The 16,161-nt window shown below is 54.0% G+C and overlaps 1 protein-coding gene across 1 annotated transcript in view; it reads left to right on the top strand.

Moving 5' to 3' along the window:
- Positions 1-15,089, top strand: part of KATNIP (katanin interacting protein) — a 177,381-nt gene extending 162,292 nt beyond the window's left edge. The window contains exons 19-27 of the mRNA XM_052635696.1: positions 3,842-4,007; positions 7,244-7,401; positions 8,866-8,930; positions 10,453-10,563; positions 11,359-11,498; positions 13,348-13,449; positions 14,012-14,172; positions 14,317-14,405; positions 14,951-15,089. Coding sequence (XP_052491656.1) covers positions 3,842-4,007; positions 7,244-7,401; positions 8,866-8,930; positions 10,453-10,563; positions 11,359-11,498; positions 13,348-13,449; positions 14,012-14,172; positions 14,317-14,405; positions 14,951-15,009 — 1,051 coding nt within the window. The 3' untranslated portion in view covers positions 15,010-15,089. The remainder of the gene's footprint in view (positions 1-3,841; positions 4,008-7,243; positions 7,402-8,865; positions 8,931-10,452; positions 10,564-11,358; positions 11,499-13,347; positions 13,450-14,011; positions 14,173-14,316; positions 14,406-14,950) is intronic.
- The last annotated feature ends 1,072 nt before the right edge of the window (positions 15,090-16,161 follow it).

Raw genomic sequence — 16,161 nt, 5'->3', positions numbered from 1 at the left:
TTTTAAACTCTTTTCTCTAAGAGGCTATTAAAATATTGAGTAGAGTTCCGTGTACTATACAGTAGGTCCTTGTTGGTTATCTGTTTTATATATAGCAGCGTGTATATGTTAATCCAAAACTCCTAATTTATTCCTCCCCTGCCTCTTTCCTCTTTGGTAACCATAAGTTTGTTTTCTATGACTGTGAGTCTATTTCTATTTGTTAATAAGTCCTTTAATGGTTGATATATCACCTAAGCCTCTCATAATCTCTGGGTTCCCTTCCATCTTTTTTCACTTTTTTCTTATAAATGATCTGTAGAAGAAACCAGGGTTTTTGCTCTGTTGAGTCTGGATTTTACTAGATCAGTAAAATCCAGATTACTGGATTTTAAAATTTAAATATTACTGGATTTAAAATCCAGTATTTAAATATTACTGGATTAATATTATACTATATTATAGTATAATATACAATACAATACACTATATTATATATTATATTTATATATTATATTAATATATCGATATAATATAGTATAATAGTATAGTATTATACTATATTATATATAATTTATATATATAATATAATGTATAATATAACATAATATATTATTATAATTATATATTTATTGTATATTATATATGTTATATATATTATATATACTATACTATTATATTATACTAACATTATACTAATTATAAAATATTACTGGATTAATTAATATTTAAAATATTACTGGATTTAAAATCCAGATTACCAGATTACTAAATCAGTAAATCCAGTGGATTTTACTGCATCGCTATGGTATTGTTTAACTTGTTCCTCAAGCTCCTGTATTTCTTGTAAACTGTTCACTAGATCCAGAGGCCTGATCATACTGAGATCTGGCCATTATGGCAAGACGTAACTATCAGGTCATGTACGTTTGTATTTCCTTCGGACTCATGGAACATCTGGTTGTCAGGCTTTTTGTGATGCTGTTAGCCAACACTTAGTGGTTAGATCTACTACTCTTTTAGGGGTTGTGACACAGTGATAGACTGATCCTATCACTCTTTTTGTTTGTTTTTGTCAGTAAAGGGAAAATTTGGCTCAATTACTTGGCTACTTTGAGGTACAGTTCAAACAGCAAAGACAGTTTGATGCTTGATTCTTTCCCTTTGTTTCTTCAGTTTTCAAAAGAGCAAATTCTTTCTCTAGAATCCTTTAAAACATTTGTTTGCTTTTGACTACCGTAAACTCATGGATTTAAATCTCCTGTGTCTGAAGGGTTTCAGTCTACAGCAGTTTTTATCCTATGGATGCTCAGATTGATCCCTCTTTGGACACGAGGGGCTCCCAAATCCTTCTGTAAAATAGTCTCTCATAACTGTCTTCCTTTCTGATATGACGAGGAATCCCAGGTTCCCCTTGTACATGTATTATCCCCGGTATGGGGTCAGCCATTTCTCCTAGAAGCCCAGGCTCCTTCTACTGGGAAATGGTATTTAGAAACCATAGTCTAGCCACTGGGGGTGCTCACTGCTACTGGGTCAGTCCTTGTTTCTAGGCTTTTTTGTGGACAGAGCTAGGAAGTACCATTTATATATTCTTGAGAGTGTCCGTTAGGGAATTCCCTTCACTGTCAGCTCTAAGTGCTTCAACAGGTCTCTCCACTCTCAGAACTGGGCACTAGTTCTTCTTTGGAAATGGCCCCATTTATAGGACAGGGAGGTAATTGCTTTTGGAAGGAAACAGAAGGTTCTCTAGTGGTAGACCTCAGCCAGCTTAATTCCACAAACACCCCAGGGTTAAACTGCTGAATTTGCTCAGTTCTAAGATGCCAGCAGTTGTAAGACACACCATCCATCAATTTAATAACAACCTTTTAGAGGGAAAAAAAAAGAGACATTACCTTCTTGGATGAACACTTTGCTTGTAAGATTTATTCCAAGTCCAAAACTTTAAAATGTAAAAAGGAAAAGCAAAGTATATCTTAAAATCTAGGAGGGACCTCCGTGACGGTCCAGTGGTTCAGACTTCGCCTTCCAGTGCAGGAGGTATGGGTTTGATCCCTGGTCCGGGATCTAAGAGCCCACATGCTTCTCAACTAAAAAACCAAAAAGTAAAACAAGCAATATTGTAACAAATTCAATAAAGACTTAAAACAGTTAATAATAATAAATTAGATCCAGGAAACGTGGCAGCAGCCTGAGGCCCTGCCAGAGCAGTGGCTTCAAAGTCACCTGGAAAATGGGAGAGTGCGGGGAGAGGGGCCCACCCAAGAGGCAGAGAGGCGGGCTCCTATCTCCAGGGCCAGGCCTCTCCGTGGAAGTGAGACCAGGGCTGGGGTCAGGGCTGAGGTGTGCTGGACAGAATTGGGAAGGATGAGGCCGGAGGACCAAACACTGGCTGGGGTGGAAGTGCAGTATGGGCCAGCTGGCGAGCTCTTTTAGAACATGATGGGGCTTCCTCAGTGGCTCGTGGTAGAGAATCCACCTGCCAGTGCAGGGAACACAGGTTAGATCCCTGGTCCGGGAAGATCCCACATGCCAAGGAGGAGCTAAGTCGGTGTGCCACAGCTACTAAGCCTGTGCCCTGGAGCTCGGGAGCTGCAACTACTGAGCCCGCATGCCACAACTACTGACGCGGGCACCTCTCTGAGCCTGTACTCTACAACGAGAAGACACCGCAATGAGAAGCCCGCCCACTGCAACCAGAGGGTAGCCCCTGCTCTCTGCAACTAGAGAAAAGCCCGCACAGCAACGGAAACTCAACACAGCAGAAAATAAAATTATTTCTTAAGAAAAGAACATGAGGGTGCTGGGGGCTCCCACCCAGTGGTGGGCAGGCTGCCCTGGGCTACCCAGGCTGAGTGACTGCAGGCCAGCCCACCTCCCTCCAGAGGCACCTGCCCCTTCTCGTACTTGTCCCACGGCAGGAGCTCCCAAGCTCCCCCTAGTGCTTTAGTATCATTTTCCTCCAGCACAAGGAAGAAGGAATAGAGTTCTTTCAAAGTGTACCATAGAGTCAATACAGTATTTTACAGAAAGCTGGGGAAATAGAAATTGTCACTTCCCATCCCCTCTGACAGAAATATATTTTTCATTTTTGGTGCTCTCTCTTGGTCCTTGTCCTCCTTTCACAACATTAAAACCAGTGCTCCTGCCATCCCACAGCCTGCCTCTGCGCTTTAGCGCACCATCCTCGTGAGGATCATCTTCACTACTGTGTAGATGAACGTTCCCCTCTTTTGAGATCTTGTGGCTAATCTAAGTAATATCTAGGTACAGATGGCTTTCTGACACGTGGAATAAACTTTTCTTAGGAGGAAAAATTCTAGAAGTGGGATCACTGGTTTAAAGAGTCCTGAAAAATAATACGTTCCCCACCCTCATCCTTTTTAAAAACCTTGATGATCACTTCACTGTACCTTTAACAGCATCTAAGTGTTAGTCTTTGCTACCCCGTGGCCTGTAGCCCACCAGGCTCCTCGGTGCATGGGATTTCCCAGGCAAGAATACTGGAGTGGGTTGCCATTTCCTTCTCCAGGGGATCTTCCCCACCCAGGGATCCAACCCAGTCTCCCACATTGCAGGCAGATTCTTTACCATCTGAGCCACCAGAGAATCCCTTTAATAGCACAGGCTGTTGTCTCCCCCAGTTTCTTGTTTTGTCTAACTTCACAGATAAGTGATGACTCCTCACTGTTGCTTTGATTAGTCTCACCTCCCCTTCATGAGCCTGATCCAGCCAGCCTAGCGCCAGACAGGGGTGGCCGTCGTGGTGGGGAGAGGAGTGGGTGCCGACCCCACACAGTGAGTTCTCCCAGCTGACCGGGCTGCCCTCAGCTCTCCTCGCCCTCCCCACTGAGCGCAGGTTAATTGATGGAGCCAACATCACGATGGAGGATGAGCATATGTGGCTGATCCCCTTCTCGCCGGGGCTGGACCACGTGGTCACGATCCGCTTCGACAGAGCCGAAAGCATCGCAGGCCTTCGCTTCTGGAACTACAATAAATCTCCCGAGGACACCTATCGAGGGGTAAGCCGGGGAACAGCGGCCGCGCTCGGTCCACTGTCAGGGAAACAGCGCCTTGATGAATGGCTGGTGTGGCTGCCGGAGAGGAGCATAAATCCTCCAGAACTTTCCAAATGGAGCTGGGGGAGGTTACCGCTGGGGAGCGAGAGAGCTGCTGCTGTTTCCTTCTTCTGCAAACAGGAAATGCAGGTGAAAGAGCCCAGGGCAGACTCAGGGGACTGCAGCGCCTCGTGGCCTCTGGGGACTCAGGGGTCCTCAGCAGGCCTAGCCCCGCTGTGTGGTGCCTAGTTGCACAGCCCTGTTGTTTCCTGAGAGCTTTGGGAACCAGGCCTGGGCTGAGGGCTTCTCACACCTTTGTCATTTCACTGGACCCGCATCCCAGCCTCTGGGAGGCAGGTGTTACTACCCCCATCTCAGGATATTGAAAACTGAAGTTCAGAAAGGCCCAGGCACTCACCCAAGGTCACACAGCTAGAGGCCCCATCCCCATGTGCCCGGCTTGGTTGCCCATATTCTGATTTCCACTCCATGTTCTTCTCCTGCTGGGTGTGGGAAAGCAGGGGCCTCTGTTGGCTTGTGGAAAAGAGTTATCAGGAGGTGCCCCCTTTCATGGGCTTTTCTGACCGGTGTGCCCATGAACCGTGAGACAGTTGTCTCCTCCCACTACGCAGACGTGATGATGACCAGGTCACCTAAAGTACAGCAAAGCAGTTAGGACCCTAAAGTCACCAGGCTCTGCGTCTAAGTCTGTGTGACCTTTGGCATGTGGCCTGCCTTCCCTGGACCTCAGTTTCCTCAGCTGTAGAAGGAAGAGGAGAAAGACATCCGCCGCTACCCCACAGAGGTTGACAAGGCCAGGACCTGGCCTGTGAGGCTGCTCTGAGCCCAGGTCTGGGCTCCTCACCACGTCCAGCGCCTTAAGACGCTGGTCATTTATCACAGCAGAGTGAGCAGCCCCCTTCCACTGCGCCCACCCCACATCCCACCTCCTTCAGGAGCCTCGGCTCCCCTGAGCATGCAATTTATAAACCCCCCGCCCAAGGCTGCCCTGGTGTCTGTAAGCACGCTCTCAGGTCAAGTGCATATAAAATGTCAGCTATATTGGCATTAAAAAACATTCTTCTGCCTCAACTTGTGCCTCTGGGCCTTGCTCTTCCCTTGAGTGAATCTGTCTATCCAGTTGAGCTTCCACGAAGCTAGATTTACCGCCTGGAAACGCTGGGCCTGGGGCCCCTCTTCCCAGGTGTGGCCCTCACCAGCAGCAGTACCAGTGACAAGTGGCCACCGTTGTGGGGTGGGCACCATCTGAGAGGGTGCAACCGGGCCGCAGTGGGATGGAAACTCTGGCCCCCTCCCTTCCTCCCCGGGAAAGGGTGCCTCAGATGCCTACCCCACAAGGCACTCCTGGAAACCCTGGCTCCGGGCCCCTGGCATGAGGTTAGAGCCAAGCCTGGCACTCCGGGAGGTGGGCTCCACACCCCTCCAGTGTGTCCTTGGGCAAATTGCTTGGCGTCTCTGAACTCTGGTTTCCTTCACTGTAAGATGGAGATGATAATTTAAGCTCCCCCTGAGGGAATGAATGGGGGGCTGGAGAAGCCAGGGATGCTTCCTGGAGGAGGTGGTGGTTCTAGAAGAAGGACAAGGGCTTCGTGGGCCTCGGCTTCACTTCAGATGGCTTTCTCCACCGGGCAAACCCTGGCAGTGCTAGACTTACATCCTGCCTGCTCTGAGTCCAGCAGAAGAGAGAACTCCTCTTTGCAAGCAAGCCAGCAAAACCCCAGGAGCCACGCCAATTGTTCTAGTCGAGTTCCATCTCTCTGAACCAATCACATGGCAAGGGGGTGACAGTTCTCCATCCGGCCAGGCCTGGGGCCTGGGCAGGAACCTTGAGGGAAGCAGAGGGGAGTTAGAGCGACAGCTTTGGGGTTGCCACATCCAGCCGTGCCCGGAGCTAGCCGCGCTAACACCTTCTGGGTGCATGCACCCTGTGACTGACTAGGAAGTGAACGTGAAAGTCGCTCAGTCGTGTCCGACTCTTTGCGACCCCATGGACTATACAGCATGGAATTCTCCAGACCAGAATATTGGAGTGGGTAGCCTTTCCCTTCTCCAGGGGCTCTTCCCAACCCAGCAGTCAAAGAGGGGTCTCCTGCACTGTAGGCAGATCTTTACCGGCTGAGCTACCAGGGAAGCCCTGACTGATTACGGGGACCCCCCAACTGCTGAAGGAATGAAGGGCCCCCAGGTACATTGTAATCATGAGACCCAAGTCAGGGCCCCTTTCTTTCTGCACAGAGAAGCCTCTCTGTGTCTCCCAGGGGTGAAACGCCATCAGTGTGGTCAGCAGCGGTCTGTTCTGCTAACCCTTCTCTGCTCACGTATCATTACCCCTGCCCAGGGGACCAGAGCTGAGCCACCTCAGACCTGGCTGTTAGGCTTTGACATTGAATGGCTGGTGACAGCCATCTGGCTAGCAAAATCTGGCCTAGAACAGGGGGACATGTTAGCTCACATCCAATCAATTCAGCAAGCTCTCAGTAAACACCTACTGTGTGCCGGGCCCTAAGGTGGATGTAGAGATAATCCAGCCAGAGTCTGCCATCAAGGGAGCCCAGAAACCACCCAGGATATAGCTATGGGGTACATGCCCTTAACAGGATGGGCCAAGGGCTCAAGAAGGAAAATCAGGAAGGGGTCCACTTCTGTCCCAAGGGAAAGGGCTAGGAGAGGAGAGGAGGTGTGAATCGGGGGTAGAGAAGGATTGATCTAGGATGACACTGGCCCACTGTGTACCAGGCACTGTTCTGTTCTGGAGACTTTATGTAAGTTAGCGCCTCATTGAGCCCATTTAACAGATGAGGAAAATTGAGGCAGAAGGGTCGAATAACTTGCACAGCCACTCACGGTGAATCCCAGAGCAGCTGAGTCCACGCCCTTGACGACCCCAGCCCTCTGCAGCTGAGTAGACCAGAGAAGGTCCATATGTGTCCTCCATGGCGGGGGCCTCACCCACCTGCTCCTCTGCTGCCTGCCCAGCACCTGGCACAGAGTAGGGATGGCAAGTGGAAAGGAGCCCCCTGACCAGGTGGGGTCTGGTCTGGGAGGAAGGCCTGGGGGGGCTCCGTGAAGGCCCTCAGTCGTAAACAGCAGCTACTAGGACCTCCAGCCACATCAGTACTCACCACCCTCCTCACACCGGCTCCTTCTCTTCAGCCTTATTGTTTTTTTTCATTTGCTAGGCCAAGATCGTCCACGTCTCCCTGGATGGCCTGTGCGTCTCCCCTCCCGAGGGCTTCCTCATCCGGAAGGGCCCGGGCAACTGCCACTTTGACTTTGCTCAAGAAATCCTCTTTGTGGACTACCTGCAGGCCCGACTGTTGCCCCCGCCGGCCCAGAGGTGAGTGGAGCGGCTCCCGAAACGGTCCTTCCCAGCCTACGGGCCCTGGCTCTGAAGCCTGTACCTAAAGGGCTTTGAAGTGATGATCAAACACATCGCTTTTCAACTTGGCCAGTTTTCTAAAGCTTAGCCAAGCCTCTCCGGAAGCCCGGGGATGTACCCACCTTGTCTGGGGATGTTTGGGTTTTTCACAGTCTTGGGTGTTAGAGATTTTAAATGCTTCGTTGGGCTTCCTGCTGGGGAAAGAGGCTCCAGGCTGCCTAGATTCCAGAAACGCCCGCTGGCCCATTCGTAGAAGGGCCTCCTTCGTCTTGTTTCTATATTCCTGATTTAGAAAGATTCAGAGAGGAAAACGGAGCCTAACATTTCATGGATTCACTGGGATTGCTTGGCCCCAGTCTCAGCTGCTTTAAGTTCCTAACAATTTGTAAATGCCACGTTAAGTTTATTCATTTAAACCCCCTGATGTCCAAATACCAGAGGCCAAGCTCTCGAAACAAAATGAGTTTCCCTTTACCATAGCTGGCATCACTCCTGGGGCCAGATACTGGGAATAGTCACTTAATTACAACATTGCCCTTGAAATTGAAGAAAGCAGGCCAGAGCCAGAAGTCACTGGCGGTAGACCAGGGAGAGAAGCCCTGCGGGGAGGAATCTGGGGGAGGAGAGAGGCTCCCTCCTGGGTGCCTGCTCTGAGCCAGATGCTTTGTATTCATCCTTCAGATAATCCTTTCAACCATCTTTGAAGCAGGGGTTGTTATGCCCATTTTACAGATGTGGGAACTGAGGCCCAGGCTAGTAAAGCCACTTGCTCAGGGTCCACGAAGCCAAAGCCTTCAAGGGCTCTCCGCACCTCCCAGCCTCCTCTCTCTGCCTGTCTCCTATCCCAGCCCACACCCCCGACTGGCTGCTTTTTGGGATAAACACCAACTGCCCAGCTCCTTCCCACCAGCCTTTGCTCTGGGTGCTGTTCATCTTGGAAGGCTCAGCTCTGACTCTTCCCTTGGCTGCTTTCTCCTTAGCTCAGACATCACATCCTTGACCACCGCCTGGGGTAGGAGCCTGCCCCCTCCCAGCACCACAATCCATGGGTCCATCATGGGTCTCAGCTTAGCATAGAGTGGACTTAACCTTGTTCATGAAGGGACTGAGGTCAAATGGGGTGGTTCAGAGTGTGGACCCTGAAACCAGACGACCTCGGGTCACATCCCACTTCTGCCACTTCCCAGCTGTGTGACCTTGAGCAAGTGACTTCACTTCCTTGTGCTCCAGGGACGTGAGAGTACTCAGCTCCCAGGGTTGTTGTGAGGATTATGAGTCAAACCCGAGGGGACGAGCCTCTCCCAGTGGATGGGAACTCTGTGTGAGCAGAAGCTGTGTGTCTGTCCCTCCCCCACCACCTCCCAGGGGGAATAACTGACCAGCAACTCGGGCCACTACAATCCTCTGCTTCTGTGTTTGCAGGCTGGACACGAAGAGCCTGGAGCGGGCGAGCATGGACTACGAGGCGCCCCCGATGCCCTGTGGCTGTATCCTCCTCCTGTTGGTGTTTTGTCAGTCAGTCGTGTCTGACTCTTTTGAGACCCCATGGACTGCAGCCCACCAGGCTCCTCTGTCCATGGGATTTCCCAGGCAAGAATACTGCAGTGGGTTGCCATTTCTTTCTCCAGAGCATCTTCCCCACCCAGGGATCGAACCCGAGTCTCCCGAGTCTCCCGCATGGCAGGAGGATTCTTTACTGCTGAGTCATCCAGGGACTCCTCCTCCTGCCACCCACACATCGCACATCGCAGGCCCTCGGGGCCACACCCAGAACCCAGGGAGAGGGCCAGGCCCTTGTATCTCCTTGCCGGCCCTGGGGCGGGATCTGGGCTTTAGCTGCAGCACTGGGTCTCAGCCAGGCCGCAGCAGAGGCAGCGGAGCCCATGCAGGGAAACTGCGGAGAGGTTAGGCAGGCTCCCAGGTCCTCAGGGAGACTGGTGCTTCTGGGACTGGGGGGCAACACGAGTTCTAGACCCCACCCCCCTGCTGGACTGAGGTTCAGAAGGCAGCACCAAGGACTGTTGATGGGAACCCACCTGGGGATGGGGCTAGGGGCTCTCCTTGGAACCAGGTGGGGAGGAGGTGAAAAGGGAAGGAGTCATAGCTCAAACGTGCTGGACCCCTCCTGCCACCTGGCAGTGTTGGCAGTGGGTCACCTGTGTGAACCCTCTGTGTTAGCCCTGTGAGGTGGGCACTGCTAGCACCCCCATTTCACAGCAGAGAACACTGAGGCACAGAATGGTTAAGTAATTTGCCGGCTCACACAGCTGGGAAGAAGCAGAGTCAGGTCTAGTGAGCACAGACAGCCTGGCACTCTCACTTGCCTGTTCTCCCGGGAGGACCACCTCTGACTTAACCCCCTCGGGATCACCCTCCCACTTCTCAGGCTCCTCGGCCCGCCTGCTCCTGGGGATGCTGGGAGCCAGTGGAGGGCAGGGCTGCGGAAGGGCTGGCACATGGGATGCAGTCAGCAGCAGGAGGGGGTCACCCTGGCACAGCCCATCCCCACGAAGCTGTGACTCTCCCACAACCTGCCTTGCCGTTCATGCCCTCCACACTTGAAATGGGTGGAGGAGGGAACAGGTATTCTGTTCTTGTCATTTTACAACCAGGGAAACTGAGGCAGGAGGTGGTTTTTGAGGTCTGGTCACTGTTCAGTCCTATACACTGAGTTTGTGACAGATGCTTCTCCATCCTGCCAGCTCCCTGAAGGTCACCCTCCCTGCCCATTGCCCTGTCTCCCAGGGCCTGGAGAAAGCTTCTGAATTCTTCAAACACACATACACACATTCATATTGCTGTTTAAATGAAAGAAAATTTCATGCCACATACATTTTGATAGACTTCAGTCTCGGAGGGGGAAAAATCATTTTTTTCTCTCGTTCATCTCTATAAACCTATATATATATACACACACACACACATATATATATCCCTGTTATCTTTGTAATTATTTCCCTCTGTTCTCCAGAAAATTAAGCCTGTTTTTTCCTTAATAACATGTTCCAGTCATTTTCCAGTTTCAGCTCCTGACCAGCTGGGGTGACCCCTATTACATCGGTCTTACCGGCCTGGAGCTGTATGATGAAAGGGGAGAAAAAATCCCTCTGTCAGAGAACAGTATCCTTTCTAGGCAGAAGGGGGGCCCCAGCCCGACTGCAGGGAGCACGGGAGGGTCCGGGGGAAGGAGCAGAATCCTTGAATGTAGAGGGAAGTGTCCCTGAAGGAACCAGACCTGGAAGAAATGCCACGGCTGTTGCCGCTCAGTCACGTCAGTCGTGCTGACTCTGTGTGACCCCATGGGCTGTAGCCTGCCCGGCTCCTCTGTCCATGGAATTCTCCAGGCAGGAATACTGGAGTGGGTTGCCATGCCCTCCTCCAGGGGATCTTCCCAACTCAGGGATCGAACCCAGGTCTCCCACTTTACAGGCGGATTCCTGACCAGCTGAGCCGCCAGGGAAGCCTATAAATATTGGGGTGGGTAGCCTCTCCCTTCTGCAGGGGGATCATCCCAACCTAGGGATTGAACCCAGGTCTCCTGCGCTGCAGGCAGATTCTTTCCCAGCTGAGCCGCTAGGGAAGCGCATCAAAGCGGCAGCAACCCCTTTCCACCTAACCCATGTTTTCCAGCCTGCCCTCTGCATACTTCCCTCTCCTTTCCTTGAAACTGGCCACCCCTCCACTCTCACCCCCACTCCCCTCAGCCTCCTCACCTTCCTTTTCCCCCAGAACATGTCTAATTTGGCTGACACTCCTCCAGCTGCCCCGAGCAGCAGACAGCGGCTCAGCCCACCCCGGCATCCCCTGCCAGGCCACGCCATCGGCGTGATGGGAGCTGGCGGCCACAAGAGGGGCCCACAGTGCTCGGGGCTGAACACACTGCTTTGGGTTATGACAGCTTAGAGGCATCCTCAGATATCGCCGCCTTCCCCGACAGCGTCAACTCCCTGGAGGGCGTGTGTGGGGACGTCCGTACCCCTGACAAGCTCATCGACCAAGTGAACAACACCAGCGACGGCAGACACATGTGGCTGGCCCCCATCCTGCCTGGCCTGGTGGGTTCCAGAGGCTCCCAGCCCTGGGGTGGATGGGGGTGGGGCTGGAAGGGGGGTGGTGTGTGTGGCACTTTCTGTCCCTAGTCTCAGCGACACATCTTCCTTCCAGGCCAAGTTAACCTTGAAATAAGTCAGAATGCCCGGGGGCTGCCAGGAAGGCTCAGGTGTTTGCTAACACATCTTCCCAGCCAGAGGTCTTTCCCTTTGCTCTGGGGGTGCTGATTATCAAGTGGGCCTCTGAGGCCAGAAGCCCAGCGCAGCAGGCCTGGGGGCGTGGGCAGCCCTCGGTCCCTGTGAGCCTCCCTCTCCAGTTCTCTTTCCTGTCTCTGCTTCGCTCTGCTCTTCCCTCCAGCCCAGCCTCTCCACATTCCTGATTTCTGCTCCTTCTTTGTGTCACCGGGTACTTGATCCCTACTTTGCCCTCTCTCTGTCCTCAGACCTGCCTGGTAAGCTCTTCCAACCCACCAACTCAGTCTCCCAGATCACAGACTCTACAAGTGGTCCCACCCATCTTTTTGCTCCAAGGCCTGATGGCGAACCTGGGGGTGGGCCTTTGCTCATCTGGGCCTGGCCGATGGCGGTAGCAAGGGAGGTGAGGGACCACTCGGGATGGGATGGGGCGGATCGCAGCCCCCCAGCCTGTCAGCCACGGGCCCAGATGCCTAGGTAGATGTGCAGCAGGGGCTGGGGTGCCCACCCCTGTGACCCCTGGAAGGAAGACAAGGGATACATTCTCCTCTCAAAATCCTCCCAGGAAGGGGCAGCACCCCTGCGATGTTCCGTCAGATTCCCTTGAGCAGAGGCTGACCCCTCCAGCCCAGCCCCACCACTGCAGACGGGAAATGCATAGATCTATCAGCCTTCACACCTGGGGCTGCAAACTGGTGGCCCCTAGCCAGTCTAGCCTTCGGCCATCTTGACCTTGACCTTCAAGCATTTGCCATTCTTTCACACGAAGACCTCTGGGTGTGGGGCAATCTCCCCGTCTGTCCCTCTCTCAGCTGGACTCAAATATTTGTATCCAGTTGAGTCCCATGGGCACTCACTTGGAGGCTCCTCATCTAAATAGTTTCCATGGTACAAGCAGAGAAGGCTGACCTTTCCCGTATCCCACTACATCCTCTTGGGGCTGAAACCCTGGGCCTGGGTCAAAGCTAAGCCTGCAGCCTATGGCCAACAGTGAATTCTATTTGCTTTATCCTGTCTTGCAAGAGCTCCCCCACTAATATTTGAGAGTCTATGTTCGGGGTGGGGAGCTGGTGGGGGGCTCTTGGGTCCCACTTTACTAGCTGATTTTTGCCACTGATTGGAACACCGCCCCCCTCCTGCCCCCACTACCCCACACCAGAGGTGCAAAGATCTCTGCTGAAATTAACCAGCACCGCCTTCCTGGCCAGTCAGCAATGCTTTTCATTTGTGATTCAGGGAAAGGACAAACGGGTCAAGGCTGTGCTGATTGCTCCGGGGGAGTGGGGGTGCGTGCCTCTTGACTCTGGAGTTGGAGGCCATCGCCCTTTGGCCCTGGGACCCCGGACTGTGTTTCTGGGCCTGGCCTGGAGGAAAAGGAAGGGTGTCCCTGATTCTCCGCGGGCATTTAAATGAGAGCCACGCCAGGCCCAGAAAACAGGCCCTTCAACAGCCAGCTCAGCGGTTTGTTGCAAACGCAGCCACACGTGACCTGACTCAAGATGGGCTTTGGGGAGATGAAAGGCGGTGAGAGCCCCACACCCGGCAGCCCTGGAGAAGCCCAGCCAGCTGACACGGGCCCACGCCTGGCACCCCCGCCTGGCCCAGCCCCGTGCCTCTGTTCCCAAACATGCCTGTTTGAATTAGTTCTTCCCTCTGACAGGTGAACCGGGTTTATGTGATTTTCGATCTGCCCACTACGGTGTCAATGATCAAACTGTGGAATTACGCAAAAACACCGCATCGAGGGGTGAAGGAGTTTGGCGTAAGTACTTATTGGCTGGGTTTTGGGAGATAATTATGCCCGTTGGTAATTAGGCCACCAGCAATTATCATTTGTCACACTTTGATTTACTTCTGTCGGCCGCAACCTTAGACACAAATGCTGGGTCCTCAGAGGCAGGGATCTATGCCATCCGTCTGTGAATTCAAAGGCTTCTCTGAGTGATTTGAGTCATCACCCCGAAAAAGCAGAATGTTGCTTTTCTTTCATCTTTTCTCCTTGAATCATAGTGGTGTGGGGAGTTCTTCCTGCCAGGGGGCAACTCAGGTGGGGAGAGTCAGGGGGTCCTGGGGGTCAGAGACCCGAGTTTGCCTCTGAGCTCTGCCACGTGGGTTTAAGATTTGAGCCCTTGGAGCCTCAGTATCCTTGTTGGCAATGTGGGGCTGATCCAGGCGCCTTTCCTGGCCATCGTGAAGATTTGAAATCACAACACGGGCTGAGTGTGTCGTAGGCGAGCCTCTGGGCAGTGATGCCCTTCACTAGAGGTCACACATGGGAAGGAGGAGGGCAGCGCTGGACTGCAGCCCCTCTTCTGCCTGTCCAGCTCCTGGTGGATGACTTGCTCGTGTACAACGGGATCCTGGCCATGGTAGGCCACCTGGTCGGGGGCATCTTGCCCACGTGCGAGCCCACGGTGCCCTACCACACCATCCTCTTCACCGAGGACGCGGACATCTGTCACCAGGAGAAGCACACCGCCATCAGGTGCGCCCCCCTCCCACACCGAGCTGGCCCTGTGACCTCCCCTCCCCTCCCCTCCGACCTCCCCCGCCAGCCCTAACGGCGGAGGATGCCAGGGACCTGCCGTCTGGAGCCGGAAGGCACCTTCTGGTTGTTCCCTCTCCGCAGTAATCAGGTAGAGGACCAGGACGTGCAGATGATGAATGAAAACCAAATCATTACCACCTCGAAGAGGAAGCAGAATGCAGTTGATCCAGGTCAGTTTCCTCAGAGCGCCCCTCCCACCCCGCTTCCAGGGTCTGGTTAGAACAGAGAAGGAGCTGGCAGCATCAGACACTGTCTGTCATCCCTGCCAGCCTTCAGCCCCCTCTTCTCCACCCAGGAGCCTTCCTGGGGGTCTGTGGAATGGGTGATCAGGTCAGAACCCTGGGAGTAACGTGGTATGCTTCCCGGAAGCCAGGTCTTGCGGGTACAGAGGGGAAAGGGCCATTAAGGGCAGAAGCACTGTATCAAGAGGATGGCCTTGGACCATGGGAAACCCGGAGAGGATTCGAAGGGTGAGGGCCTCCCGGAGAGGGGATGCTTGAACTGGATCTTAAAAGATGCACAGGGCTGGGCAGGCAGAGGGAACAGGGTGGGCCAGCCTGCTCCGAGCTGGAGGCTGTGGGGGCGGTGGCCAGGTCTCCAGGGGCCGTGAGTGCTGAGACCCCGGGCAGGGTGGGTTTCACCCCGAGGGCAGGGGGCAGCCCTCGGGGATGGGAGGCTGGGTAACACTGCTTCCTCTCATGCTCCCCCTCCACAGCCTTACGCCCCAAAACCTGCATCAGTGAGAAGGAGACAGCGAGACCATGGCGGTGCTGACCGGCGAAGGAGCGGGGCTGGTCCTCTCAGCCAGGACGGGGCTCTGCAACCAGCCCCGATGCAGCACCTGTGTCCCTGGCCCTCAGGCATTCATGCGGGCCTGCCCAGACTCCAGACCCCAGAGGGCGGAAGGGAGCTGCAGTGTGGAGGGGGCCGCTGGGGAGAAGGGACTCAAGGGGTGAACCGCCCTGGGAAACACAGGAGTTCAGGTGGAGGAAGGGGTGTGTGGTCTTCCACTGGCCCCTGCGGTCCTGGGGTCAGCACGGGGAGCCCGGAGACTCCTGGCTCTGTGACTTTTGGGTGAGATCCCGCAAAGCAGGGCCCGTCATGTGATCCGTGGGCTCTGCCTGACTCGAGGTAACACAGTGACATGGCCTGGCGAGGCCTCCCAGCCAGCCGCCCCAGGGCCCAGGGCATTACTGAGCCAGGTGGAGGAGACCAGGCCTCAGACACCAACACCAACAGGCATGGGGCCCTGCCTTTGGAGGCCCCCACCCCCATTTCATCCCTGCCTCATCCGGGGGCTGGCGGAGCTGGCCAAGAGGGTAGGGTTCTCCCCTGGACCCCTCCTGGACTGCTACCACCCCTTCACTCATCCCGGGGCCAGGGGATCTCACCCAGGCCCGGTGGAGAAGGAGGGATCCCATGAGGTATCCCTGATCCTGCTGGATCTCTGTCCTCTGGTTAAGCCCGAGAAGGGACTGGGAGCTTAGGAACTGAGGGAGCTGAACCCACCTGCGGCCCTGAGTCCGCCCTGTGCCTCTCTCCGGCATGCGGGCCCCGGTCCCTGCAGAGCTGCCAGGCCCAGACAGGACAGGCAGGCAGCGCCCTACCCCAGAGGGTCAGGAGGGCCCATCCGGATGCCCTCTAGATGCCAGGCCGGGAGACAGAAGACCAGTGCCACAGCCGCACCCTCAGCCCCAGAGGCCACGCCCCCTGCCACTTGAACTAGCCTGGGGGTGGGGGGCGGACTCCCTCTGTCAGATCCAGGCTTTTCTCCCTTTCCATCCGTTCTTGTCCCCCTGCGTCCTGGGCCCTAGGCGGTGAGGTTCTTGTTGCCCAGGGGTCCCTACGCCTTTGCCCTCTTCCAGCAGCTTCTGGGCAAGTTGGACTTGTGCCTTGCCCCCACCAGCCACGTGAAGCCCAGATCAC

The sequence above is a fragment of the Budorcas taxicolor genome, chromosome 2 (assembly GCF_023091745.1).
Source record: "Budorcas taxicolor isolate Tak-1 chromosome 2, Takin1.1, whole genome shotgun sequence".
Lineage (NCBI taxonomy): Eukaryota > Metazoa > Chordata > Mammalia > Artiodactyla > Bovidae > Budorcas > Budorcas taxicolor.
The sequence above is the reverse complement of the archived record's forward strand: the minus strand, read 5'-3'. Positions and strand labels throughout refer to the sequence as shown.